Source organism: Berghia stephanieae, chromosome 13, assembly GCF_034508935.2.
Source record: "Berghia stephanieae isolate SIO BIC M18660-M18661 chromosome 13, UCSD_Bste_1.3, whole genome shotgun sequence".
NCBI lineage: Eukaryota > Metazoa > Mollusca > Gastropoda > Nudibranchia > Aeolidiidae > Berghia > Berghia stephanieae.
The window spans coordinates 16179392-16206891 of record NC_088372.1 but is presented as its reverse complement, the minus strand read 5'-3'; the positions used below and the strand labels follow the sequence as shown (position 1 = coordinate 16206891).

At 36.1% G+C, this 27500-nt stretch overlaps 1 protein-coding gene and 1 long non-coding RNA gene across 2 annotated transcripts in view; one reads left to right on the top strand and one right to left on the bottom strand.

Annotated features, from left to right (window-relative positions):
- LOC144959217 (uncharacterized) overlaps nucleotides 1-25927 on the top strand; it is a 32894-nt gene extending 6967 nt beyond the window's left edge. Inside the window, exons 5-12 of the mRNA XM_078891759.1 lie at nucleotides 6899-7000; nucleotides 16123-16260; nucleotides 17570-17721; nucleotides 18545-18667; nucleotides 19786-19879; nucleotides 21113-21275; nucleotides 22635-22796; nucleotides 24263-25927. Coding sequence (XP_078747885.1) covers nucleotides 6899-7000; nucleotides 16123-16260; nucleotides 17570-17721; nucleotides 18545-18667; nucleotides 19786-19879; nucleotides 21113-21219 — 716 coding nt within the window. The 3' untranslated portion in view covers nucleotides 21220-21275; nucleotides 22635-22796; nucleotides 24263-25927. The remainder of the gene's footprint in view (nucleotides 1-6898; nucleotides 7001-16122; nucleotides 16261-17569; nucleotides 17722-18544; nucleotides 18668-19785; nucleotides 19880-21112; nucleotides 21276-22634; nucleotides 22797-24262) is intronic.
- On the bottom strand, nucleotides 10678-12866 carry LOC144959119 (uncharacterized). Its single transcript, XR_013642565.1, has 3 exons — nucleotides 12730-12866; nucleotides 11946-12096; nucleotides 10678-10908 (listed from the first exon to the last, which is right to left on the bottom strand). It is a non-coding gene; the product is annotated as an uncharacterized LOC144959119 (long non-coding RNA).
- Nucleotides 25928-27500: the final 1573 nt, after the last annotated feature.

Here is a 27500-nt window from a genome sequence, read left to right as displayed (position 1 = left end):
CCTTATTGGTACGACAACTCCGCCTGGCAGGTGAGAGCGTGGCTCTACCGTGTGAGCTATCCACGAACACAAAATATTCGTTTCAAACTCAAAGTCATTACTAGATCCCTCTCTCACCTACTTCTTGAGACCGCCGATTCGTTCGTACACCACCATCGCGAATAATTTTGACCAGCAGTTAAGCTTAATAGCCAATATTCTCAACACAAACATATAACATAGAAACGATTGAGACATTGAGTATGCTCCGGTGTATGGGGTGAATTTTAATTCAGAAAAGTGAGTGGAGCAGGCACTTATGTTGGTAACAACAAGATATGAAGTGAGTAGAAAAGTGCCAGAAGACAATAGGATAGCTCACACGGTAGAGCCACGCTCTCACCTGCCAGGCGGAGTTGTCGTACCAATAAGGTCGCAGGTTCAAACCCCACCACCGCCGCGAAAAATTTTTATTCTCTATTGTCTTCTGGCACTTTTCTATTCACTTCATATCTTGTTGTTACCAACATAAGTGCCTGCTCCACTCACTTTTCTGAATTAAAATTCGTGTCCAATGGGGGAAATTATGGATATTTATGGTCTTATAATATGTCTGTATAGCGGGAAAACAATAACAGATTCTTTCACTTCATTATTTTGATTTGAAAAATCAGTTGTCTTTCTAGACATCAGTAAAAATTTGACATTCTTGTGGTTAATAGTTTTCTTTGAATATCACAAATTGTTGATCTAATTTTAAGTGCTTGTAAATTATGGTGCACTTAAATATAAAAAATTGTAATTCAAAACTCAGCGGCAGTATCTCACGAATTTTAATAAATATCAAAAGTACATATATGCATCTATGTTCCTGTGCAATATTATCATATTGGCAGTCTGTATATTGTTTTTACCAATTCCGTTCCCCTCAAACAGTTGTGTTGATCATAACAGTAAACTGATATGATTTATGTCTTTATGTGGTAAAATAACTCATAAAGATAATATTTTATTGACCAGTAAAGACTAAAAACCAATATTGTGTATGATGTCAATATCTCAATTTATTATCAATCTGCCTATAAGTATGACTTCTTTACAAGAAAAAAATCAATCACCCAACAAGGTTACTGGACATGCTACAATTATTGCAGTATCAATCATCAATTATAACTAACACTAAGCACTGGTACTGTTAAATTAAATGATTTGCTCAAACAGACGGATATAGTATGTGGACAAAAGAGGATTCAAAATTATGAGGGCATATAGTTTATTCCAAGTATTAACCTTTTTCTCCTTATTGACCAACTATATTCAAAACGAATACACTGTCCACATAGGTTATATAGAATCATCTACTTTCTTCCAAGAATACATACACATTTAGTCATTGTCTTATAAAGTCATCTGATATACCATTGAACTCCAGTCAGTCAAATTTAGAGATAAAACAATTGAATAACAACCAGAGTCAAATCAGTATAACACCACAGACATACCACAGCAAGATCATTTAATTTTTGGGAAATCACTGCCATATATATCTGGACGCTTCAGTCTATAAAAAGTTAAAACATTCACTTGTGCACAAAAAGAGAACTTGAACTTACATTATATTACTTATTCAACATGCAAGAATACCCTAAACATTGGCACCTATATGACACTATAAAGTCGGCATTTCCTGAGACAACCACACAAAAGCAGTACCGTATACATCTTCAAACTATAATGCCTAACAGTCATAAAAAAATATCATTTTGACTTGAATCGTAAGGGATTTAAGTAAAGAAAAAAGTTATCAAGCCATTAAAAAGTTGGCTTTCAAATGTGCCCAAAACTCATAATATTTAAATCAGTTAAATGCTTTAAAAAATACTGTTAGTATTATTTTCGTCTAATGGTTTATATTTTATTCCTAAACTTATATTTGGACATTAATTCATGGCATGGAATACTGTGGGAGAGAAAATGAGGATCTCACCAAGTCATGCCAAATAAGAAATTTACAATAAAAAATTCATAACTTTTAAGGTTTTACTGCCCGGACAACAAAACTTGGCATGTGTCAAGATAATCATTTTTACTTTATCATGATGCTTGTTCAATCATTTTCTGCCGCTGGGAATTAAATTATTGATATGCAAATTACAACAAATTAATTTCATTGATAGCTCAAAAACCACTAAATTGACACCTCTCTTATGAGCAGCCTTAAGAGGACACATTATTATCAACCATGGCATATGATGAAAGAAACCCTTGCTTTGCTTGTGGTGAGGGAACAATTTTCATATTTGTGTTAGCAATTGAGCAATACCATGAAATATTGCAACAATTAATTACCATCAGCGGCATCACAGATTCCTACTGACCGCTACCTGTTCCACCCATGGGCTGACCCCACTAATGGGGTCAGGTTGACCTAGCACTGAAATACCGCTCAGAGGGGAAAATGCCACGCAGTGAATGGTGAGAAGTTGAAACAGACAGATATAAAAGGGTCTCATAGTCATCAAAGGAACATTTTATTAGCACTGGTCTCTGTCTTGATGAGCAATATTGGCCCCATATCTTTACATCTGACTCCCTCTCCGATCAAACCACGTGAGAAAGTAAGCAAGGGAGCTAATTTCGAACACGCTGAACGTTGTTATGGAAACGATTTTGTTGGGAACGGCTAATTACGTAGATCTTAAAACCACATTGATTACAATGGTATTGTTTATGAAACTAATTTTTTGGCGATTTTCTGTTTTGAAACTCGAAGTGATGGTATTTGTGGTAACCATGCAAGAACTAAATAATATAAACGTTATAAAAACAAAAGTGAACAGTGTAAAAAGAATTGTATGAAACAGCGCCCGAAATCAGACAGAAGACTACGGATTAGAATCATTTAGAAAAAAAAATCATCAGTCTAGTTTTTGAGTAGGGATTGAAACTCAGACCTCATGATTACATGTTGGATGAGCTACACTTCATGAGTTACCCGATAGTATTGACAATTCAATGCTTATATTCTTTCACAGGAGTACCCGTTTCCACTGTAAACTCTTTCCTGTATCATTTCAAACAAGCATTGAACACACACACAAAATTTGAAGACAACAGCAGACATGTGCTCTGTTTTTTTGTGTTTGTTTTGATAGTGTGATCCATGCTGATCCAATACGAAAAGGGTGTTTAATTTCAAGTCAAAATAATTTGAATGATAAACTTTAAAGGTCGGGAAACACATTTCATTCTCATTTAATCAGAAAACTGCAGTACTCTTGAAAAACGCGAATTTCAAAATTTATTTTGCCTGAAAACATTTTCAAAATTCGATCGATTAAAATGACCCTCATCTTGACAAAACTCTCAAACCTGGGACCTCGCAAAGTCGATCGATTTTTGAAGGGTGGTTTCTGACGAGACTTTTAAATACGTGTCTAAAAAGAATTTTCAACATAGTTTGGCCTACAAAAATATAAATAGTGGATCAATTAAAGACAGCTGACTGTTCTAACATAGAAAGCCAAATTAAAGAAGAAGATGGCGTTGGCCAACGCTGCTAACTCAGGTACTCATTTTACACATGAGCACAGTGAGAGAATGTGAGTGAAGAGAACTCAACTACCCGCGGCTCCGAGTGGGACTCGAACCTTGGACCATCCGATCCGAAGGCGAGTGTCACACCATGTTATCCGTTTTGAATATTTACTGCCAGTGCTCTTTTAATATCCGTCACTGTCAATGGCAAGTTCTCATACGTATACCTGAATCGAGTGAGATCAACAACACAACATTGGAGTTAGAGTTATATCACCCATCTGGTCACTTATCATGCCCAACATCACTTGCTTTTGGTACAAGACGACACGATGTGCCTTTGGAGATACCGGTGCCATACACACCACGCCACTGTTTATATTAGTCAATGACCACCTAAGTACAATAGATTACAGCAATAAGGATGAAGAGTCTGGGTGGGGATCCTGACCTCCCATAGTGGGCAGGGAGGTACATGCTGTGTCTTCTATACCTCCATACCCGTTTTCCAATTGTTTCCTGTCATTGTCTTGGAATGAGATTACTTAGTTTTGTCCTGGCCCTGGTCTGGAGTTTCTTGGCTGGGAGGGAAACAGTCGAATGTATAGTTATAGTTTTGGGAGATGATGTTTTTTCCCTTGTAAATCATCTCTCTGTTATGCATTGTATTATGTTTAGTTTACATATATTATATGATTTGTAAACATTTGAGTGTATTCCTCGTAGTTGGGACCCGTGCTTGTGTCTGGATGAGACTTTTAGGTGATCTCAAACTATGTACTTTGACGGTGTGCTCTTGGAATTTACATCTGTTCCCTATTTGAACCAATTCCCCTTTGTCTCACCTTTTCTTTTGTGCTTTAATTGTAATTCTAGAACTTTTAACTATCCCATTTTCTTCCTTTTTACTGGCGCTGATATGACCTTAATGTGCTGCAAGCGCCGTAAAACCCTTAAAAACAACAAAACAAACAAACAAGGATGAAGAGTCGTGACGTCACACCTTACACTTTTCTGGTTCCGAAATCCTTGGAAGTGTGTATGTAACCGGTCCTTCGAATGATGACAAATAACGAATGTGTTACATAATATTCAATCATGAGGTGGCAGATCTATTTTAGTAACAGAATGTATAGGCAGATTCTAATGACTTACGGGATGTAAAAGAACGAGGATGGATGATCTCTATTGGCGACCACATTTTATATTTAGACTAGAAAATAAGATGCCATCACTCTGAAACCAGAAGTCTGTTTACGCAAAATTTGTATTCAGTCCTACGGAAGACTAATTTTACATTTCCAATGAGATAAGATTCAGTTGTTTTTTTTTACATCACACTTTTCTTACCTATTTGGCCAACGATTTTCGACAGGCTCCACGCGATTTGTACGGTTTAAAAAAAAAAAAAAAACAGAAGCAAAGTTAACAGTTTCAAGTCAGATTTGCATGGGATTGAATCGCCATTCACAACATTAGGAAATCAATTGGATAAGAGGAAAAGGCTAAACAAAATTGAACTTTTATATAGCGCAATATCCACTAAGTCGTGATCAAAGCGACCCTTACCATGTAGAACGAGACATGACGCCTGCTAGGCGATATCACATTTTTTCTCCGACTGAGACAAAGCTGTTAATGGCCAGTTACTCATTCTACATCTAAATACGGTGAGAGAATAAGAGTAAAGAACATTTTCCAAGGACTCAACTATGCGCCGAGCGAGGCTCGAACCCAGATGCGGGTTTACAAATGACATAGAAATTTAAGAATTTCGTCCCAAATCTTCGATGTGACAAGTATAAGCGGCGTTTATAAAAACAATTGTAGAATTTACACTTTTCAACATATTATTTATTTTCTTTAAAATTTATGCACATAGATCTAAATGTCAATAAATGGGTTTGTAACTGGTTATAGTTTGTAGCTGTTTTTTTTTTTTTTAATTTTTTTTTTGTTGGTGTTTCCAAACAACATCTACAAAGTTCATTTGGATTTTGAAAAACAAGCTAGAACACAATATTTAATGGTAAACTTTATCTAAAACAATATTACACACACCATCAACAAAACAATGTAGCTTTTGCCTGGAAAAGAAACCCCCCCAAAAAAACTACACTATCATCAAACATCCAACCCCCCCCCCCCCCTCCTCCTTGCATTACCCCAAGCAAAATACCGGGATAAGTTCTTTGACAATCTTTAACTCTCTCAACCCTAACACCGACTATATCCGTAGTATACCTTGGGGTTACTTTTACCCCATGCCTATACATTTATTACATTTTTCTGAGACAAATTATAGGCGTGGTATCAAATTTATTGTTTTTAAGTTTTTACATCTAAAAATGTCAATGAACATGTTCATTTTTCATACATTTTTTTCTTTCCAATTTTGAAAAGTAGCAAAAATCTCTAGGATTGAGTGAGTTTATGCTCATTCCGCCACCCAGCAGCGATTGGGTAGTTGGTTTGTTAGATCTTGCGGACAAAAGTGTGAGGTAGACTAGCGTACTGTCTGTCTATCTGTGCGGCTATGTGGTCTTGTGGTATGACACTCACTTTCGTATCGGAATGTCCTAGGTTCATGCCTCGCTCGGCGAATAGTTGATTCATTGGAAAAGACTCTTTACTCACATATCAAAATAAGTTTTGTGGTTATATTTTTATTTTATAAAAGTATGTATATAATAACCTTTTAAAAGTGATATATCTGGGTGGAGTTCCTGGCCTCCCATAGTGGACAGGGTAGCTCTTACTGTGTCTTCTATCCCCTTATATCTGTTTTCCAATTTGCTTTCTGTCTTTGTATTGGAATGAATGTACTAAGTTTTGCCTTGACCCTGGATGTAGTGCTTGACTGGGAGGGAAACAGTCAAATGCATAGCTATTTTGGTAGGTGATATTTTTTTTCCTTGTAAATCATCTCTCTGTTATGCATTGTTATATTTGTTATTTTGAATTAAGCATTTGCGTGTATTACGGTGTATTCCTCTTACTAGGGACATTGTGCTGGTGTCTGGGTGAGACTTTTAAAAGTGATCTCAAACTTAAGTAATTGGTGTTGTGCTCTTGGAATCTACATTTGCTCCCTATTTGAACCAATTCCCCTTTGTTTTACTCTTTCCTTATGTCCTTTTAATTGTAATTCTAGAATCTTTTTACGATCCAATTGTTTTCCTTTCTACAAAGTGATTTCAAGATTTTCTCAGTTGATATGAGAGACGCATGCGCAGTGCTATAGGCTAGTGACGTGCCCCAGAGCATGTTGCCCCTGCGCGCCTGCTACTTTCGTTTTTAGTTTTGAGTGACGCTTTATTTGAACAGGCTGACAGCGTGTTATTTATTTTATTTATTTTTCAAATCTTTAATCTACATTTAGTTGTGCGAAGAACTACGTATAGAGTGTCTGAAAACGTGCAAAACTTATTGATTATTCATTTGGCATTGAAGCGAAAATTGAATTCTTTTTCTCAAGCCCAAGGTAACTGACCAAAGTGGCAGTGGTAGTTCGCGCAACGAAGTGTGACGGTCGCTCAACTCTTGACCGAACCTTTCTTTGTTTACTTTTGTGAAACCAAATCTATCTGTGTTGTGATTGAAAACCTGTGAAGGGAGACCTTCCGCACGTTCCTCAAGGTAGCTACACTTTATATTGTTATTGTTATTTTAATCGTGGATCATTTGTAAGACATTTATTTGGGAGACCTTCCTCACTTTCCACGAGGCTGAGGTAGCTTCACTTCACTTTATATTTTGTTATCTTTAACCAGGTATTTTGAAAATGGTAAACGTCCATTGGCACTCCATCAGTAGTAAGCTGATAAATAATAAATGGCCGAGTGGCTGTGACCCGTTTTTAGGACTTAAGTGATGGGTCTCTCAGAAGTAATTGGATGGATTTTATTTAGAATTGCCTTATTTTCTTCAGGGGGAATTATTACCCTCCTATTCCTATTACTCGATACTGTTTATATATTTAGTTTAGATCAATGCTAATTTAGTCTTTTGATTGTTGATAAAATATGAATATGGTATAATTTAGTTTTTGATAAGGCTGTCATTATTCTCCGCCGGGCGGAAAATAGTCCTTCTTTTTATTTTCCGCCGGGCGGAGAATAACAAATTTGCTTATTTTCCGCCGGGTTTTTCAAGTTGAACTTTGAGACTTAGCGGACTCCCATATTCTGACCTTCGTGGTGTAGTGTAAATAATCTGGTCGTTATTTGCCCCCCCCCCCCCCTTCCTCGTTATTATTAGGGAATCAGTGGGTGATAGCGGTGGCGGTAGATGGTAGGAAATCAGTGGGTGATAGCGGCGGCGGTAGACGTTAGAGAATCAGTGGGTAATTAACCAGTAGATTTGAGACACACTTCAAGTTCAAGCTTGCCAGACTAAAATAATTTAGAGAATGAAGGGAGTTGACTTAACTCTGCTCTTTCTCACTGCTAGTTGTGTGATTAGTTCTCACTAGTGTTGCTAAATCAGACTACAAACGTTTGTGGGGAAGATTTTATGTCACTGATTATTGTGATCAGTTTATGTTGTTGTTGTAAGTGTTTTGTTATGGTATGACTGTCGTGTCTCGATCAGGCTGTTGTGAGTAATATTCATGTTGTGTTTGTTCACTGTCTCCCACGTAAACGTGACGTCATCGTGTCTATCCTATAAAAGCTTGTGACACCCTTCATTCTTTTCTCTTCGACACCAAGCCTAATTCTAGATCTACTATTTTGCCTATCGTTTGTATCTGACAGATCCGATCCGCCATACTATGTTTTAGAGTTGGACTGTACCGGGACGATTCCCGATGTGCTTTTAGAGCATTTTTAACCGCCCATATATGTCCTCTACATATATGGAGAACGCCCACTTCGGTGGAGACTTTTTCTGAACTTTTTCTTTATTTTACATATCGTGAACGAGATTGGGAAATCCGTTCACGACACGTTAAAGGTTACACATCGTCTGTGCTGTGATGGGAACAAATAACCACTATGTGTCTATAGCGCTGGTGGTAGGGCCTCAGTGGGTACTCTACTGTGTGTCAAATACCCCCCCCCCCCCTCCCCATCATGGTAAGGATGCAGTGGTCTTTAGTAATAGAGCAGGCGGTAGGGACTCAGTGGCTAATATTATTGATAGGATGGTGGCTAATAGAACTGGTGGTAGTAGAGACTCATTGGCTAATACTAATAGAGCTGATGGTAAGGTCTCAGTGGACAATAGAGCTGGTAACAGGGACTCAGTGGCTAATAGGGCTGGTGGTAAGGACTCAGTCGCTAACAGAGCTGGTAGTAGGGACTCAGTGGACAATAGGGCTGGTGGTAGTGACTAAGTGGCTAATAGTAATAGAGCTGATGGTAAGGACTCAGTGGCTAATAGGGCTGGTGGTAGGTAAATAACTAAGAATTTGTTGCAATTCAATATTCTTTATTGATCAACAATACAGAAACAGGCTTAACTTAATATAGTACCTGTAAATAAACCCAAATATAATAGAACAGTTAGAATATCCTACATTAGGGACTCATTGGCTAATAAAGCTGATGATAAGGATCCAGTGGCTAATAGGGCTGGCTGTAGGGCCTCAGTGGACAATAGGGCGTGTGGTGGGGACCAGTCGCAGTGACTAATACTGTCATGGCAGTTTTTTTGCATCGCTTGCGGCCGCGTTGCTGGCTGCAAAAAAAAAATCCCTGATTTGCATTGCGGCCGCAAACTTTGCAATGTTTTGCACAAAAAAAAACTAAAATAAAATAAATAAATAAATTTTAAAATATTTAGTGGGGACCAGTGATGACAATCTGGGATTTTAGGATTTCTTCATAAATGTTCCATTGTTTTTGTCATGTCAAACATTTTCCGCTAAGTGGTAGTTCAGGGGGAAAAAAACAATATGCCTTCTATCATTTTTGACACCTCTGCCCAGTTGCATGAATTTTGGCGACACTCCCTTATTTATGACGTTAGTCTAGACACACTGGCGTCAAATGTAAAAAGTAGCACAAGACACATGGTGGCCATAGATGAGAAGATGATCGAAAGGGAAAGGGATGGATAATTGTAATTCTAGAACTTTTTACTAGATCCCATTTTCTTCCTTTTAACTGATATGACCTTACATTTGTTGCAAGCACCGTGAAACCCTTTCATGAACGAATTATGGGCTTTTAGGAAAATTAATCGCAACTTTTTGCAAATTTTGCTGGGTTTTTTAACTTGCAAAATTTGGGATTTTTTTTTTTTGTTGCAAAAAACTGCCATGTCAGATATAGGGCTGGTGGTAGGGACTCAGTGGCTAACAGGCTAGAGGTAGGACTCGGTGGCTCACACTAACAGGGCTAGTGGTAGGACTTAGTGGCTAACACAGACTAGGAGTCCTGTATTCTCTATGGTGGCTAACAGTACAGGGCTAGTGGTATGGATTCATTGGCTAACAGGACTGGTGGTAAGGAATCAGTGGCGAGTGGTATTGGTATGGACTCAAAGGCCAATAGGGCTGGTGGTGAGGACTCAGTAGCCAATAGGGCTAGAGGTAGGGACTCAGTGGCTAACAGTAGTGGTATGAACCCAGTGACTCACAGGACTGGTGGTAGGGACTCAATGACTAATAGCGCTGGTGGTAGGGACTCAGTGTGTAATAGGCCTGATGATAGGTACTCAAGTATGTAATAGCACTGGAGATCAGAACTAAGCAGTCAACCTATATGTCACAACTGGCAGTGAATACATTTTATTATGAAAAAAAAAATTATCTCACGTTGGAACGCACTACAGTCCGCTTAAAACAAACCCTCATCTGAGCTAGGATATATTTCACCTTAAAGGAGAACCTGTAGTCAAAAATCCATTTTTTTATTGCAGTGCCAATATTGGTATTCCCCTGTTATTTCAGATGGTAGGAGGTCTAATTTGATGATTAACACACATACACACAAATTTTCAAAATAATGACTATCATAGGACAAGAAAACACGAAAATTGTGTAGATTGATCTGTCTAAAAAATGTATAAATGATTCGCTAACCCATTCCCTAAGAAAATAAATGCTGAAAAAGTTAAACACTATTGTGGTCAAATATGATTTATATCTTACGAATTCATCACTGTAATCACAAAAACTAATATATGACGCACTACCCTCATGTTTTTATTTTTTTTAATGCTGCTTGTGAGATAAGTATCTAATCAATTTGAACTACAAAATCAAATCTATTTGAGACAAAAAAAAAGGTAAATGGCGAAAATAGATTTAGCTCCAAATCAAATGCAATTTGCTTTCGCAAACTCCCAGAAAATTTTTTTTCTTTCGCCTCAATACAGGACAATTCAACACCACTTGTTTGCAACCGCTTTGTCTGAAGTTCCACAAAGATGGTTGATCTTGCTCTGGTTTGAAAAATGGAAATAGAAAAGAGGCATTTCGTTAGCAATTTTTGGAAAGGTCTATATAATCAATATCATTGTCATAAATTGAATTTGTCAAAGACATACCAATTTTTTTTTAATGGCCATCATTCTCACCATCACCAACACAGTTGAAATTTCATTGGCTTTACCATACAGGACAAAACTCTTGACAGACAACAAACTATCATTTAGATTAACGAGCATTTATACTCGAGCTTGCAAATCTCAAAATCACGGAAATCTCAAACTTGGTACAATTCCCAGTTTTAATCCCTTTATTTCGTTCATATAGTGGACACTCCCTTGCGATCTGTTGAATTTTTTTCCCCACAAATTGATTGTGTTGAACTGACAGAGAAAAGGAAATTGCAGTCTCACTATCGACTCTCTACAGAGTTCATAATAATGGGGAGTTGTGATTATAATTATAATACGAATTTTATCAAGACCACCCACATTTACCTCCCTCAAATCCTGTGTAAAATACTCAAATTGGAAAACTAAAAAACACGGAAATCTCGAACAAACAGGCATGGTCCCGACTTGTTCGAAATTCCCATGCTCGAGCGTACTGTATTGATCACCAATTACAGAGATGCCAACCTAGCCTTTTGAAAACCCATATTTTCAAGACCAAAACCTGTATTTTAGGACAAAAACCTGTGTTTATTGCGCCGTGCAGAAATCGATATCAACGCGAAAAGGTCGAATCGGACTTCGTTAACTCGTACTCGAAAAAGGGCAGTGAATTACTCATAGTTATATAGCACTAGGCTGGGCAAGATTCGCAAAATTCAGTATCGATAATGAAAGCTCTTCTGCATGAAAACACTTTTCATGTTGTGATCGTAATTTCGTGGATTTTTCACTTCAACCAAATCCCGTATTTTTCATGATAAAACCGTATGCCCGTACTTCGGAAGAAAAACCGTACAGAACACGGGAAACTTGTACTGGTTGGCATCTCTGCAATAAAAATGTAAGGCGCTATATGGAGATTTCAAAACAGTACTAACCAGTTTCAAAAAGTGCATGCAGATACTCTGCTCTGCTGGCACAGATGATGGTTTGCTGATTAACAAGATTGCCACAACACATCTTGAGCCAGCTATCTTTCTTGATTGTCAGGACAGTGCCAGTACCGTCAACTGGACTCTTTCATGTTAGCTGTCAACGAAAAAAAAAAAAAAATTAAATTCACTGCAGTGAAAATGGCACATACCAATGTCATTGTTTAAGTTAATAATAATAATAATAATAATAATAATAATAATAATAATAATAATAGTAATAATAATAATAATAATAATAATAATAATAATAATAATAACAATAATAGTAAATAAATAAATAAATTTGTTAAAATAGTAATGGTTAAAATGATATCGTTTTTCATTACAGTACTGTATATCTTATATCATTGTCATTATCATCATCATGAGGCATCTCAATTTCACTCCAACTCCAAAGTTCTAAAAATTGTGTCACCGCTTCCACTGCTGCTGAAAACTGCCCAGTTGTTACAGTTACAATTACAATGCACACAGTTACACAGTATTAGAAGTAAAATCAACGAAGGATTAATCCATAAAGATCACATTGGAGTGCAGAACACATGGCACACGTGACAGTCGGCAAGGCGTGTTGTTATTGCAATACAATTACATTCTCATTCATTCATCTATCTCCTCATACTCATATCGCCATCGGCATTGCTCGATATACACTTTACTGTCCTGAGTCCGAGCCTTGTTAAAAACAAAAGCAAAAAAACAAAAAGAAGAAAAGTCAAATTCTTACCTCTACAGAATCCTGACGAATAAAAATGGTATCAGTCTCAGTCTGCAATTGGTTAACTGCATTTTTGCAATTGTTGATAAGATGAAAAAGTGCTTGGAAATCAAGAGTCACAATCATTGACAATCGAACAAAACAATCATGGCTTTGCGGTTGGCGCCACGGTCGACCGGATGTGACCTTTGACACGACCGGGGGTCACAAGACCCTAGGATAAGCCCGGCGGAGAATAAGTAAAAAGGGTTATTTTCCGCCCGGCGGAAAATACTCACTCCCTTTTGATAATTAAAAAGGATGCGGGTATCTAGAGTCTGACTAGTCTCCCGATGCTATTCGGACTCAAATTCCAGTGCTCATGTCCAATCAACGGGTTATTTGGACTCAGTCTGAAAGTCTGAATAGTCTTCCATGGCAGTGTATTTAAAAAATATATATTTTAAACTATTGATCATAATAATTACATAGAATTGATACAAATAAAAAAATAACAATTCTAGTTGCTATCAACAGGTAGCTAAACCCACTTTATTTGACGAGAAAGACACAATCATGGATCAATTGGAAGTCCAGTGAGAAATTAAAAAGAAAAGAGTTAAAACTCTTCAAAAGTAACAAAATCAGTTAAAGTAACTGTCGTCTAAAGGAAAGGCCTTGTTAAAACAACTCGATGTCCAAATAAAATCAGGACAATTTTATTTTTTACATTTTCTGATGATAGTGTCAGACAAGCATCAATCCTTCTAAAGTCCGAAGCAGGGGTTATGAGCTAAGCCAGTCTGATGTGAGCACAACAGAATTTCTTAGGAACTCTTCTTCTGTTTCTTTATCAGTTCTGCCCGCTGTCCCTGCCGCATTTTGTTTCACTGCTCACGCACATTGGAATTTGAATCCAGAAAGCCACAGGAGACTATCTATTCAGACTTACTCGAGTCCGAATTGCCACTTCGATTAATAAAAACCAGAAATGCGTAAATCAAAATTCCAGTTGGGGCATGTAATTTAAAAGAAAAAAAGTTGAGCTTTTATGTAGCACAATATTCACTAAACATGCTCAAAGCGCTTTACAAGGGTACCACTGAGCAACATTTAACATGTAGGACGAAACATGACACCTAATAGACAATATACATTTTTTCCGACAGAGACAACACTGTTACTGTTAACGACCAGGTACTCATTTTTACACCTGAGTACAGTGAGTAAAGAGCCTTTTCCAAGGACTCAAATATGCGCTGAGCGAGGCTCGAACCCAGGACCTTCAGATCCAAAAGCGAGTGTCATACCATAAAACCAAATAGCAATTTAACATTGTAACGTTTTAATAAAATTAAATTCAGGGCAAAGTTTTATTCCACATCCTCAAACTCATTCCAGAAAAATCCTATAATTCAAATGTTTACAGCCATTTTAGGTTAGTTTTGAAATTCAAATGGCGCATGCATCGACTCTGTACCAGGGCTGTGCACTTCACGCAGCACAATAGGAATAGAAGAGAGAACTGAATTAGACCTAAATACCAAAACCAAAGTCCCAAGACAGGAAGAGTTTGAAAGAAAGGATAGCACAGACAGGATAGAAGTGTAACAGAAAGGTGGGAATAGAAGAAATATTAGACAAAGCAAGGAAAGAAACACCCCTAGAGCTAGTCTCACGTGGTCCACATCCAATCACCCGCAAAAAAGTACTTAGTACTTCTAGATGGCAATTGTAATAGATGCTTTCACCTCATTCAGCAATGTATGAGGTATTGCCACTTTCAAATAATCTAGGCCTGATGCATATATATAGTTTTCCCATTGGCAAAAGAAAACCTCCCAAAAAATGCACACACATGCACAAACTCATGTGTATCAACAGTGCTGTCAGTGCAGGTCTGGAAACATAGGTTGCAAGACATGACGATACAAACATGTAGGATAGAAGTGTATCTAGGAACAGAAAGTGGGAATAGAACCATCTGCAAAATAAAACCTCAATAAATGCACATACTCACACATTCATCGAGAATGGAAGCAGCTCAGAGAAATAGTTTATTTTCCCGAGCATTTGGAGAAATAGTCACTTCGTTTTCTTTGCTTAGGATTAGGTAAAGGAATACTTGGTTGTTTCCCTTAGCTCAAGGAATGTGCAGAAGGCCTCCTGCGTTTTTCAACACCAATTCTAATGGTACCAAAATTTTGAAATAAAATCAGGTGAGGAGAAGAAAAGTTATGCATATTTTTAAAGGCTGAGTAACTTTAATCTGTTGCATTTTCTGTAGTGATCGCCATTTGGATTTCAAAAATGGTCGCTGACATTCCAGTTAGGATTTTTCTGTAATGCATTCAAGGCTGTGGGATAAAACATTGCGCTGAACTTAATTTTATTAAAGAGTTAAAGATGTTAAATTGTCCTACCAAGAAGTTTGATTTACCAATTTCTGATTTTTTTATTATCCAAAGCTAACACCCTGGATTATCCAAGATCTATGAAGAAACCAAGACATAAATCATTAAAATCCGTCCATAAACAATAAAATCTATGAAATTTATTTCTTAGACCCATCGCTGAAAAATCCGAAAAATTGGATCACAACAACTAGGCCATTTATCAGCTCACTGCTGGAGTGCCAAATGGACGTTTACCAAAGTATCTAGTTAAGAACACTTGGGGTTGTTTCCCTTAGCTTGAGGAATATGTGGAAGACCTTGTGAATTAAAAAAAAAAAATTCTGGACCAGGTTTAATATTAATATCCTACTCGGCCTCTTAATCATGATTAACAACCATCAATCAATTTTTTTTGTTTTTTTTTAATCTGTAAAAAAAAAGTCAATGACAATTGTAATGGTGCCTACCACAATGAATTGGCCTGCTTCAAAATACACAATGTCAATGCATGGAAGGAGTCGTTTCACTGGACTGTTGTCATGAATTTTAAACTCGTAACTGTTACCCTTAATGTTACAGATCTTTTGGTGTATAAAAAAACTCCCCAGAAAACAAGGCCGTTCAGTTTTACAGCACGCTGATTAATGTAGCTTGACAAAATGCAGTCTGTCGTCCCATTGATAAATCTAATTTGAATAATTCACAATGGCTACGAACACGACACCCCGATTGTAGCCTTCTTCTCTTTGTTCACTCAAGAGGCTCAAGGCCAAGGGACTCACCATTTTAGAATTAACCCACTACTGCACTATTATTATTATGCTTATATTTCTCATTATGAGTTGCATAAGCAAAAAAAAATGAAGTTGTAAGTTTGCTCTATGTTATGCAGTGTTGTCCATCTCCTTTATTTTTCGTCGACTTTTTGAAAATTAAAAATATTCGCTCAGTTTTTTTTACCCAAGATAATTGTTCGATATTTTCTATGGATGCACTGATTTATGTAAACTTTTAAATTTGGTTTCAGGTTTTATTATTTTTATTGTGACAATGCCTGTCAGATGCAAGGTTTGTTTGGTTGGAGAAATGGCTGTGGGGAAAACATCCCTAGCTAATTACTTCATGACTGGGGTCCATTCCAAAACATATAGTCCCAATTTTGTAGGTTAGTTCATCTATATTACACTACACAGGCCTGCCTATTTGAAAAGTTAAAACCTTGTAGTTTTTAGGAGACAGACATTAACTTAACTTGAGCTTTTATATAGCGCAATGTCCACTAAACTTGCTCAAATCGCTTTACAAGGGGTCCCTGTCCAACAGCAACATTTAACATTTAGGACAACACATGACGTCTGTTACTGTAAGGCGACATAATTTTTTGGGACAGAGACAACGCTGTTAACGCCCAGGTACTCATTTTTACACCCGAGTACAGTGAGAGAATGTGAGTAAAGAGCCTTTTCCAAGGACTCAACTATGTGCAGAACGAGGCTCGAACCCAGGAACTTCCAATCCAAAAGTGAGTGTCATACCACAAGACCACATAGCCGCAATTGTACCGCTATAGTTAATTATACAGATTTAACAATTTACCCTCACAATGATTAAATAACACTTCATAATCCTTAAATTGTGCACTCTGGACATCAACTTTCATTTTCAATATGTTTTAAGGACTTAGAAATGCTCTTGATGTTATGAATTTCGAGCCACAAATTTCATAACTCTAGGAATATTTCTTTCTCTCTCTCTCTCTCTCTCTCTCTCTCTCTCTCTCTCTCTCTCTCTCTCTCTCTTTCTTTCTCTCTCTTTCTCTCTCTTTCTATCTCTCTTCTATCTCTCTCTCTCCTCTCTCTCTCTCTCTCCTCCTCTCTCTCTCTCTCTCTCTCTCTCTCCATTTCTATTTCTTTCGCTACCATCCATTAAATCATCTGATTATACAGATAATATATTAGAATAAAGACATGGTGATTGGCTTAGTTTACTCTTCTTTCTTATTTATTTAAAAACCAAATCGTATTTTTCTGTCACAGCCACCCTTTTATCTTTGTGGTATGTTTATTGAAATCTGGTGTTAGAGACATGCTATATTGCAATAAGCAAGCGTGAGGTGAAGTGAGTAGAAAAGTGCCAGAAGACAATAGAGAATAAAAATTTTCGCTGCGGTGGTGGGGTTTGAACCTGCGACCTTATTGGTACGACAACTCCGCCTGGCAGGTGAGAGCGAATAAGCAAGCGTGATCAGCTTAGGAAACAATTGATCAAAGACGTATTTTAGATTGACTTTCTTTTTATTATTAGATATTCTTGAGTCACTGAGTTTGTTATCATTATTAATTATTTTTATTATTATTATTATTATTATTATTATTATTATTATTATTATTATTATTATTATTATTATTATTATTGTTATTATTGTTATTGTTATTATTATTATTATTAATACTTCAATTGGTTTTTCTTTTCAGCCCACTATTATTACTCTGTAAAGAAGGATGTAAATGTCCACCAAAGCATGTTCATATGGGACACTGCTGGTTGTGAACGTTTCCGTAATATGACTCCATTGTACTTAAGAGGTGCCCATTGCTGTATGCTCACATTCAGTCTCACTGACAGGGTTTGTATTAAGTGTTAGTAGTTCAAATATAATTCTTATATATATATTAACATTACTTTTAACGATTTGACAAGACAAGAAGAAGGGAAATTATTGTAAGTTAGTGTAATATTTGTATTGCTATGAGACTTTATTTTATTATTTGCATCCACTGCTTTTTCATTATTATAAGTGATATTTTGAATGAGTTTAAACCAAACCTTGACATTGTGTTATCATCGTGTAAGAGATATGATCAATGATAATAATAGCAGCAGTATGAATCGATTTTACTGACAGTCAGAAATGAATTGTAAAGCTTACCCTTAAGAAAATTCAGTTATTATTATCCAGGAAAAACAAAATCATGGCAGCTATATATATTTCAGATGCACAATTACGCCACTCTGTTTATTTCTAGTCTATTGATATTTGTTGATTCAAGATCTAAACTTAATTTTGTTTGGGATTAAATGCCATTTGATGATTCAGATTTATGGAATGTATGTATTTCAAACTTTCATTCATGTTGTAACATGCTTCATTGTGTTGGCAGTCAAGGCACTCACACTCAGCTCAATGGAGTTCTCATTTGAGTTTGAGAAAGTTCATACATTTTGTTTTCTATCAATACTGTTTAGATAAAATAATCACATCTGCCATCCGGATATAATGTACCAACACACAAAACTTTGTGTAACCTTTAACATTTATAGTCTAATTAATAGAATTTAGTGAGAACTAGTTGTAAAAATAGCTGGCTAAAAATTAAAAAAAAAACTATAACAAAGAGCTGAGTGATATCAATTTCATTCCTTCTATTTTCTTATTTGTCTCGTTCTAGACATCATTCAATGAAATAGTAAATTACTGGGCCCCAACTGTGAGGGATTTTGCTCCTAATGGCAAGTGTGTACTTGTGGCAAACAAGGTTGATGCAGAAGAAGAGAGATGCATTACTCCTCAGGTAAGTCAATTTGTGTTGATTGGACATGAAACTTTATCAGATTTTTGGCACGTATGAGAGAAGCAGGAAAGGTGGACCCCGGCCATCAGGAAGGGGGAGGGGGGGGGGGGGGGGGGGGGGGGGAAGGGGGATCCAGGCAGTCTAATTTTTAGGGGCAGAGATTGTTTTTTTTTTTTTGGGGGGGGGGGGGGGGGGGGGGGGTTTCAGTCACATCCACGAGTGTGGTTTTAATTAAATAAGGCTTAGAGTTGTTTTTTTTTTTTACTCTTGACATGGGGACTGTGCTGGATTAGACATTTCTGGTTCTTGAGGTTGGCATCTCTGTACTGTTTGGCTGTTTGCATAATAGAATATAGAAATTTGGCTTGTAGAGTTGCCCTACTTTCTTGTGTAAAATTCTGGATTTTCTCCCATTATTACTGTATATTGAGTTGTATCATTTTTTTTTTGTGATTCCGATTTGTGTATGTGTGTGTGTGTGTCACACGATATTCCAAACAGCAGATCTGAAAGGCACATTTGAATAATTAATGTTTTGAAATTGTTGAAAATATTTTCAAATTATCTTAAAAGAAAACCAACTGGCCTCTCTGAACTAGGTGAATAATGGTTGAAATAATGTATTTTGGATTGATGTCGGTCTCTTTGATTGAAATTACTATTTTGTCTGTTTGTGCCTAGTCTGCAACAATATCCATTCTGGAAAGTTACTACACAATCTCAGCAAAGCACATAACATCACCATTTATTGTAATCCCATTCATAAATTGTGATTATCCTTGAGTATAGTAGTTCGTTATTTCCCTCATGAATTCCCGTTTCCAAATTTTGTTTCTAATTTCTGAATTATGGTAAATGCTCTTTCTTTGTTTATATTATTAAAAATACCCTTCCTCTACCCTTACTTTTAAACAATATTTTAATGTCTGTCCTTGTTTTCATTTCAGATTTTTATTTATGATATCTATGTGCATTAACAGAAAATTGACTTTTCTTTTCTCTTTTCCCTTTTTTCAAAGCTGTGTTCTTATGTACAATGCCAGTACTTAAAAGTTATGTTTTTATATGTAGATAATAGCTTGATTGATCTTTTAAAAAAATTTTTTTTATCCTATTAGGAGATAAAGTCTTTTTGCAACGAAGAGCGCATAAAATATTTTGAAACTTCGGCTGTCAGTGGTTTCAATGTGAAAAATGTTTTTGATTATGCAGGTAAGTTTTTTTTGTTTTTGTTTTGTTTTTTAGCTCTATATTTAAGTCACACAGAAATACATACCGTGGATCTAAAAGACACATGTGATATTGCTAAAAATAATTGTTTCCCACCCTTCTCGGGAGGCTGAATATGAATTATTTATATACTATTGAAAATATTACGACTTATTAATCATTTGAATGTGCCAAAGTTACAGTGTTTAACACCATCATAATTTTTCTTTACCATCCACTCACTTTAGTAAACAACAACTCAACGGATTCTTCACTGAATTTAATACTCTTCTTAAAACAATCGATAACAATTCAAGTGAGCTTTTGGTTATTTTAGGATACTATATTCTATATTTCAACTCTACCGCATAATATTATGGTCAACGACTGAAATCAGTTTTTTCAGATCACGATTTGACACAATATGTTCTAACACCAATACTCAACAAAGGTAGAGAATATGACTGGGTTAGGTCAAATAACAATGTTAACATAAAAAATTTTAAGATAACTCATGAAAGTGTTATTACTATTTTAATTAATATGTTTAGCCCTTCGAAAATATGACGGTATGTTAAAACCGGAATTGACATTGACAATATCACCAATGATCTAAGGGAGATAATTTCAATTAGATGCCATGATGATGATTTGCAAGCTGAAAATTTCTACGATGCTCCACGTAAAACTTTGAAAAATCTGTGAAAAAGAACTCTGCATGAGGGTGCATCAGCTCTTTGGTTTACAGAGAGCATCCATTGAGTCTGACAGCTTGGTCGAGCAGCTGAAAACCAGCAATGATGAAAATCAGCACACTTACAAACTATTTATAGAGGACATGACAAGCACCCATTTTGACAGAAAAAAGAATATTATTGTAAACTAATTGACCAGAGCTGTAATTCCAGGACACTTTTTAGCATTGTTAGTCGCTCTAAGAAACAAACGATCAGTTTACCCAGTACCATTCCAAATTGTTCATTTGCTGGATGCTTAGGCTGATCGTTTTGTTTTGTTTAAAAAGTTTCTAATTTGAGAGATGAACTTGACATGTGCTACAATACAACAAATGTAATTAATTCCCCCTTTTGGAAACTTTGAAGGCTATGTTTTTAATACTTTTAATCTGGTAATGCCATCTGAAATTTAATGAAATAATATCTTTTTCTGCTAAAACGTCTTGACTCAATTCCAATCAATCCTTTACTTCTATTATTACGTCTTTATGTTCTACAGCCAAAGTGGCCGCGAAGCAACATGAATTAGATTCCTGGATTGACTCTTTCCAATTGTATGAAGATAGCCCAGAATGCTCCAAGAAAAAGCAAGGTTGTTGTTCATGAACCTAAGGGGTGAAATGTACTATAGACAGAGAGAGAAAAGAAAAGAAAATGTTAAGGTAAATATCTTGATTTTATTTGAAAGATGTCTTACTCCATGCATGCCAGAACCTCTGGCAAATATAAAATCTTTAGTCGCAGTCGAATTGTGTATGATTAACAGAACTAATTTACCACATTTGGTCAATTTTGATCCCCATGCTTTTATTTATATTGTGCCACTATGTGGTCTAGTGGTATAACACTCGCCGCCTTTGAATCGGAAGGTCCAGGGTTCGAGTCCTGCTCTGGGTGACGCATAGTGGAGTCCTTGGAAAAGGCTCTTTGTTCACATTCTCTCACTGTACTCGGGATGTAAAATGAGTACCTGGCCACTAACAGTGTTGTCTCTGTCAGAATAAAATTGTAATATCGCTTAACAGGCATCATGTGTCATCCTACATGTTAAGTGTTGCTGTTGGCATGGGACCCTTGTAAAGCACTTTGAGCACGTTTAGTGGATATTGTGCTATATAAATGCTCAAGTTTTATTTTATATTTTAGAAAAAGAAAATGGAAGTATTATTATACATATTTCGTTTAATTGCATGACAACTTATTTTAAATTTGAAAAATATTTAAATGCAGGTTAAGGAGGTGAAAAGTAATCATAAAAAATAGTCATTGTGGATTGATTATCTGTTCAACTAGATATCTCTATCAAAAGAATTTTACTCTTCAATAAGTGGTAACCCCGCCCTACACTGGAACTGAGTAAAGAAGGAAATGTTTGACGGGTGTTTCAGATTTGCTTTGTTTATTTAAAGGCAGAAAAAACACTTCTCCTCCTCCTCAATTGGATTCAATAGTCTGATGTCAAGTCCATCCAGCAACGAGCAGCTTGGTTCTAAACAAAGATAATCAGTACTTTGTATTCTTCATGATGGCTAGAACCTTTTAACATGTCATGTGATCTGAATGTATAAAAGTCAAAACATGATCAGATTTATGTTTTTCTCCTCTGGATACACTTTTAAGCTCATTGGAGAACTATTTCATAAGGCCTCGCCATTGTTCCAATAGTTTAGAACCAGTTACTAAGTTACTATGCATCATTATGAGGGAAGTGACGTCATGACTGTTGAAGCCTATTGTATCACCAATGTAAGGAATTTAAATCCAGATACTTAATCAAACCTACTAATTGTTATTAAAAATTAGTAGAAATTCCATTTTTTAAAAACCAAACTTCTATTACAGATAGTGCAGATAGGGTTATGTTGACTGCTGCTTTTATTTTTCTCATGAGAGTTACGAATTGTTGTCAAGTCTCCGTGACATTGACTTTTGTGAGTTAAAATTAACTTACTGGTTTCCATACTATGATACAGTGTAAGTTCCTTCGTTTGAATGTTTAATTGTTGTTTATTTAAATTCAGGAGTCAACATTGTTGAGACATGCCAATGATGGAAATACATTACCGGTGCATTGATAAAATCATTGTGAAATCAACATGACTCAGAGGGTTATTTGTGGTTTTGAAGTCTTGCAAATTGTGTCATTAAAGACATCCTTCAGTGATCTAAAAGGCCTGAAGAAAGTAAGTTGTAGAAATAATGACATCGTTTGAGTGACATGAAATTAGTCATAACTAATTTGCTGCCTTGCATGCTAAAGCAAACCTGTTAACTTTCCTGATTTTTTTGAGGAAATTCCGGATATGATATATTTTGCGATTACGGAACTCCTTAATTTTCATCTATTTTGCTTACTTTGGTCATATTTGATTATTTAAAAAAAAAAAAAAACCCCAAAAAAAGACTTCCTCATTTATGAATAGACCAATCATCACCCCTAGACCAGTTCAAAGAGTCTGTGGAGCACGTCAATAATTATTTTGTAGACTTTTTGACATACTTGATTTGTTGTTTTTTTTTCAGGTGTTGATAAAAATGAAATAGAGGTATAATTTTTGCAATAAAAGTTATAAAATATGGTGGAAGGAAAAACATCCAGATTTTTTTCCGATTGTTTCTGTAAACTATGTTTTTTTGTTTTTTAATGGTTAACTCACTATTTAAAAAAAAAAAAAATTTATATCATTAAAATGTGTAAGAGAAACAAACATAGGTTTTTGAGAGGTCTGCTTGGGTAACGGTGTAAATGTAAAAGAGTAAATTTATTTTGTAAAAGTTCTCCTTCACACTCAGAATGTGCGTACTTTTAGCTGGATAGGCTAAAAAACGGAGACCCATAAAATTATTAATTACCAGCCCATTCCACATAACAACAGAAGTAAATAAAGTAAGTGGGCATTTAGCCCATCTGTACTTTTTTTTCATATTTATTTTCTACATCAGTCACATGCAGGAGGCATGCATAATTTTATCCAAATTCTTTTTTTACTAGGAGAATGACATTTTTGCCCCTAATTAATATCAATGCTAAAGTATTGGAATAAATGTTAATTTTAGGTGTTTAAAAAAAAATTTTTTTTTCTGAATTCTGGTAATATAGTGATTATTTATTCCAAATATCTATTTGTATGGTATGGCAGTTTTTTTTTTTTTTTTTTGCATCGCATATCACTGATTTGCATTGTGGCCGCAAAATCTGCAATTTTTTTCAAATTTTCTAGATTTTGCAAAGAAAAATAAAAAAAACAAGAACAACAAAGCAATAATAATAAAAAAAGACGATTTTTTTTTTCTTTTAATTTGATAGCTTGTGTAGAACGTGACAGTGAAAGATGACTAACCAAGAGTAGTTTCTTTTTTACTATCTCATTTTCTTTTATTTTACTGGCGCTGATATGACCTTACATTTGCTGCAAGCGCCGTGAAACCCTTAAAAACAAACAAATATCTACCTTTCTCTTTCATGAAATGATTATGGGTTTTTAGGAAAATTATTTGCAAATATTTTGCAAATTCTATGCAAATTTTGCTGTTTTTAGCTTGCAAATTCTGGAATTTTGTTTACAAAATTTGGGTTTTATTTTTGCAAAGAAAAACAAAAAACACCATGTCAGATTTATTTGTTTTGATTTATTTTTTATTAATACAGGACACTGGGATTGCACAGAGGCAAGGGAGTATGAGTGGTGGCTTTGTGGATGAGCCTCTTGGCTGTCTGTCATCTTAGAGAGTTATGATTCCAAATGGATTTGGATGTATCAGATTCATTTGCAAAGTGTTCATCATCCATCGTGGCTTGTGCTCTTGAGCATGTTGCCGGCCAGCTGTCTCCACTAATCACGATTCTCTGCGGCGCGCATGTAATCTGTGTTGCTTTTTAAATCACTATTGGCAAAGTGTTATTTCATCCCTAATCCTTTTCATCTTCACATGATCCCTTCTGTTAACAGACTTTGCAATGAGTGTTGCCTTTGATTTAATGACTTTAATATGTTGAAAAAAAATCTGGATATTTTGGAATTTAAAAACTAGTGAAATCATGTCTCGTCCTTCAGCCTTTACTAACTTGGCAATGCTTCTCTCATTAAAAGTAGTCCTTCAGAGCCATTGGCTCCATGGAGCCGGAGTTTATCCCGGTTTCTATGGCACGAAACAGACAATAGCAATCGCTTGCTATCTTTTGGAAAGGATGCTAGTCTATTGCAAAGTACTTTCCGCAAAAGTACTAACCAACTCATCTACCCATTCACTGTTGGGTGGACAGGGGGTCAAAATGTATCTCAACTGCGGATCGATCTTGGTCCCTTTGAGTGTGAAGCGAGTGCTCTCCCAACTGAGCTATTGGGACCCCCTTCTCTCATTAAAGAGACTCTTTAATGATAGTAACATTTGTTCTGCGTACAGAAACTACAGATGGAATTTTTTGAGCGGCGTTTGTGTTTAATTTACATTGTATTGTATGATTGACGGGTGGCCCAATAGCTCCGTTGGTAGAGCACTCGCTTCATGCGCAAAGGAACGAGATTGATCCCGGGTGAAGTCGTGATTTCCCCAGAGCCCCCTGTCCAGTCAGCGGTGATTATGAAGCTGGGTCTCTTAGTTCTGGTAGAAAGTACTTTGTGTACTTGTGACTAACGTCCTATCCTAAGGTTAAGTGTAGCAATCAATTGCTATCGTCTGCGTCATGCTATAGAAACTGGGATAAGCTCCAGCCCCATGGGCCTCATGGCTCTGAAGGAATTTGTATGATTCGCCTTGATCATACAAGAAATGAAGTTGTTGAGGTGCCATTGTGGAGTTGAAGCCTAGACAAGCATGCTACAGACTTGCCATTTATATAGATTTAATCGGGAGTTACAGACATTTTTACTAGCCAATTTTGTTCAATTTTTTGATTTTTAAAACCAAAAACTTTTGAGCTAAATGGATGAAATTATATTCGATTTTGTAAGAAATGTATATGTTCTATATGTGCCTTTTATGAAAGCACAAAGTTAAAAGCGTTTTGTTAGATGAGAAATCGTAGAAACAACGTGGGAAGTAATCTATTTTGGGTTATGCAGATTTAATTGTGAAATTCAGATTTTGTTTGGGTTTTTTTTTTTTTTTTCAATTTCAAGAAAATATTCAGATTTTTTTTGTTGTCTTATTATGTAACATTTTATTATTGTGTTCAAAAGTTGTGTGCTTCTAGTCAGTGCAAGGTATACTTTTACTTTTGTCTATTGTTATACTATAAATAAAAGGAAAGAGAAATAAAACCCCTGTCCAATAGTAATATATGCAATGTGTATCAATAAAGTAAATATCCTAATATTTTCTTCATTGTATTTTTTTTATGACTTGTTCAGTATAAATCGAGTTTCCGGTTAGAATTTTTTTTAAAATGTTTATTTAAAATTGGTACATTGGAACAAAATAAAGTATTTGCTGGGCTCTTGCACGTTCTCAGGAGAAGCCAAATTCAAATATCGTGCTTGAATCCAAGCGTACCAAAATCCAATGTTCATGGGAGGTAACCAATACATTCCATGGTCTTCAAGTATTATTTCCTGCCTTACTTCCCTTATCAGCAGTTGCAATACTGCTTGTTGGGCTTCTGTTTTCTTAAACCGTTCGAACGGAATAAAAACTGACTGATTGTTTTCGAAGCACGAAATAAAACTTCTTTTTTTTTTTTGTTGGTTGATTTTTTTAGACGTTACGAATTTTATTTTTACTTTTAATTTTTATTTTTTTAATGTCAGTCAGCACTTAAAAGAATATATTGAGCAAAATCGTACTGTTGGAAATCTGACAATTGTTGGAAGATTTACAGGCCTGCTTGTTGGTTTTTGTTTTTGTAGTTGAACAACAGCAATATCAAGTCCCACAATTTAAAATTTAAAAAAAAAAAGCAAACTGAGCTATGCATGCAAAACAGAAGCCAAACTTTTTATTTGTCATGTCAAAGACAAAACAAACTAAGCTAGGTATCATACTTTGACCTCAATCTCTCTCTCTCTCTCTCTCTCTCTCTCTCTCTCTCTCTCTCTCTCTCTCTCTCTCTCTCTCTCTCTCTCTCTCTCTCTCTCTCTCTCTCTCTCTCTCTCTCTCTGGGTGGGGTTCCTGGCCTCCCATAGTGGACACTTACTGCCTTCTATCCCCCTATGTGTTAATCATGTCACCATCTGGATCTGGTGGAAAATCATGAAAATATTTTTTGGAAGGGAAACAGTCAAATGTATAGTTAGAGTTTTAGGAGATGATGATATTATTGTCTTGTAAGTCATCTCTCCGTTATGCACTGTATTATTTTTTGTGTTATATTATAATGCGTAAACACTTGAGTGTATTCCTCTTAGTGGGGACCTGAGCATGTTCTGGATGAGACTTTTAGGTGATCTCAAACTCAATAGCGGTCTTTGCTTGATACCCGAAAGATATAGTTTTTTTACTAATGTTATATAGGAAGAAGGGGGAGGGACCAAGAAAAAAAATAGACTTAGGCAACGTCGACGTATCCAGAGTGCACTGTAGTTCGAATATCCACCGTGATGTGGTCTTCACAAGATACCTGTTTCTTCTAGCTCATTTTGTGGCTCTGTGCTGCGGCTGACCCCTGGATTATTCCAGTCTTCCCCCCGAACAAATCCTAAGACAAATTTCCACATGAGGATGAATAAAGGAAACGTTATTATTTACTTTATCAAAATAATACAAGGGTGATTGTGTCGGAGAGTGGGGGGGGGGGGGGGGGGGGGGGGGGGGGGGGCGATTGCTGTATCACAACATTCATTTGCCGCTGTAACTGTAACCAACCATGAGCACATCATGGCGCGTGTCCTTTTGAAATTTGTAACTAATGACGAAGTGATAAGAACAAACAGTGGGGTGTGTGTCTGCGT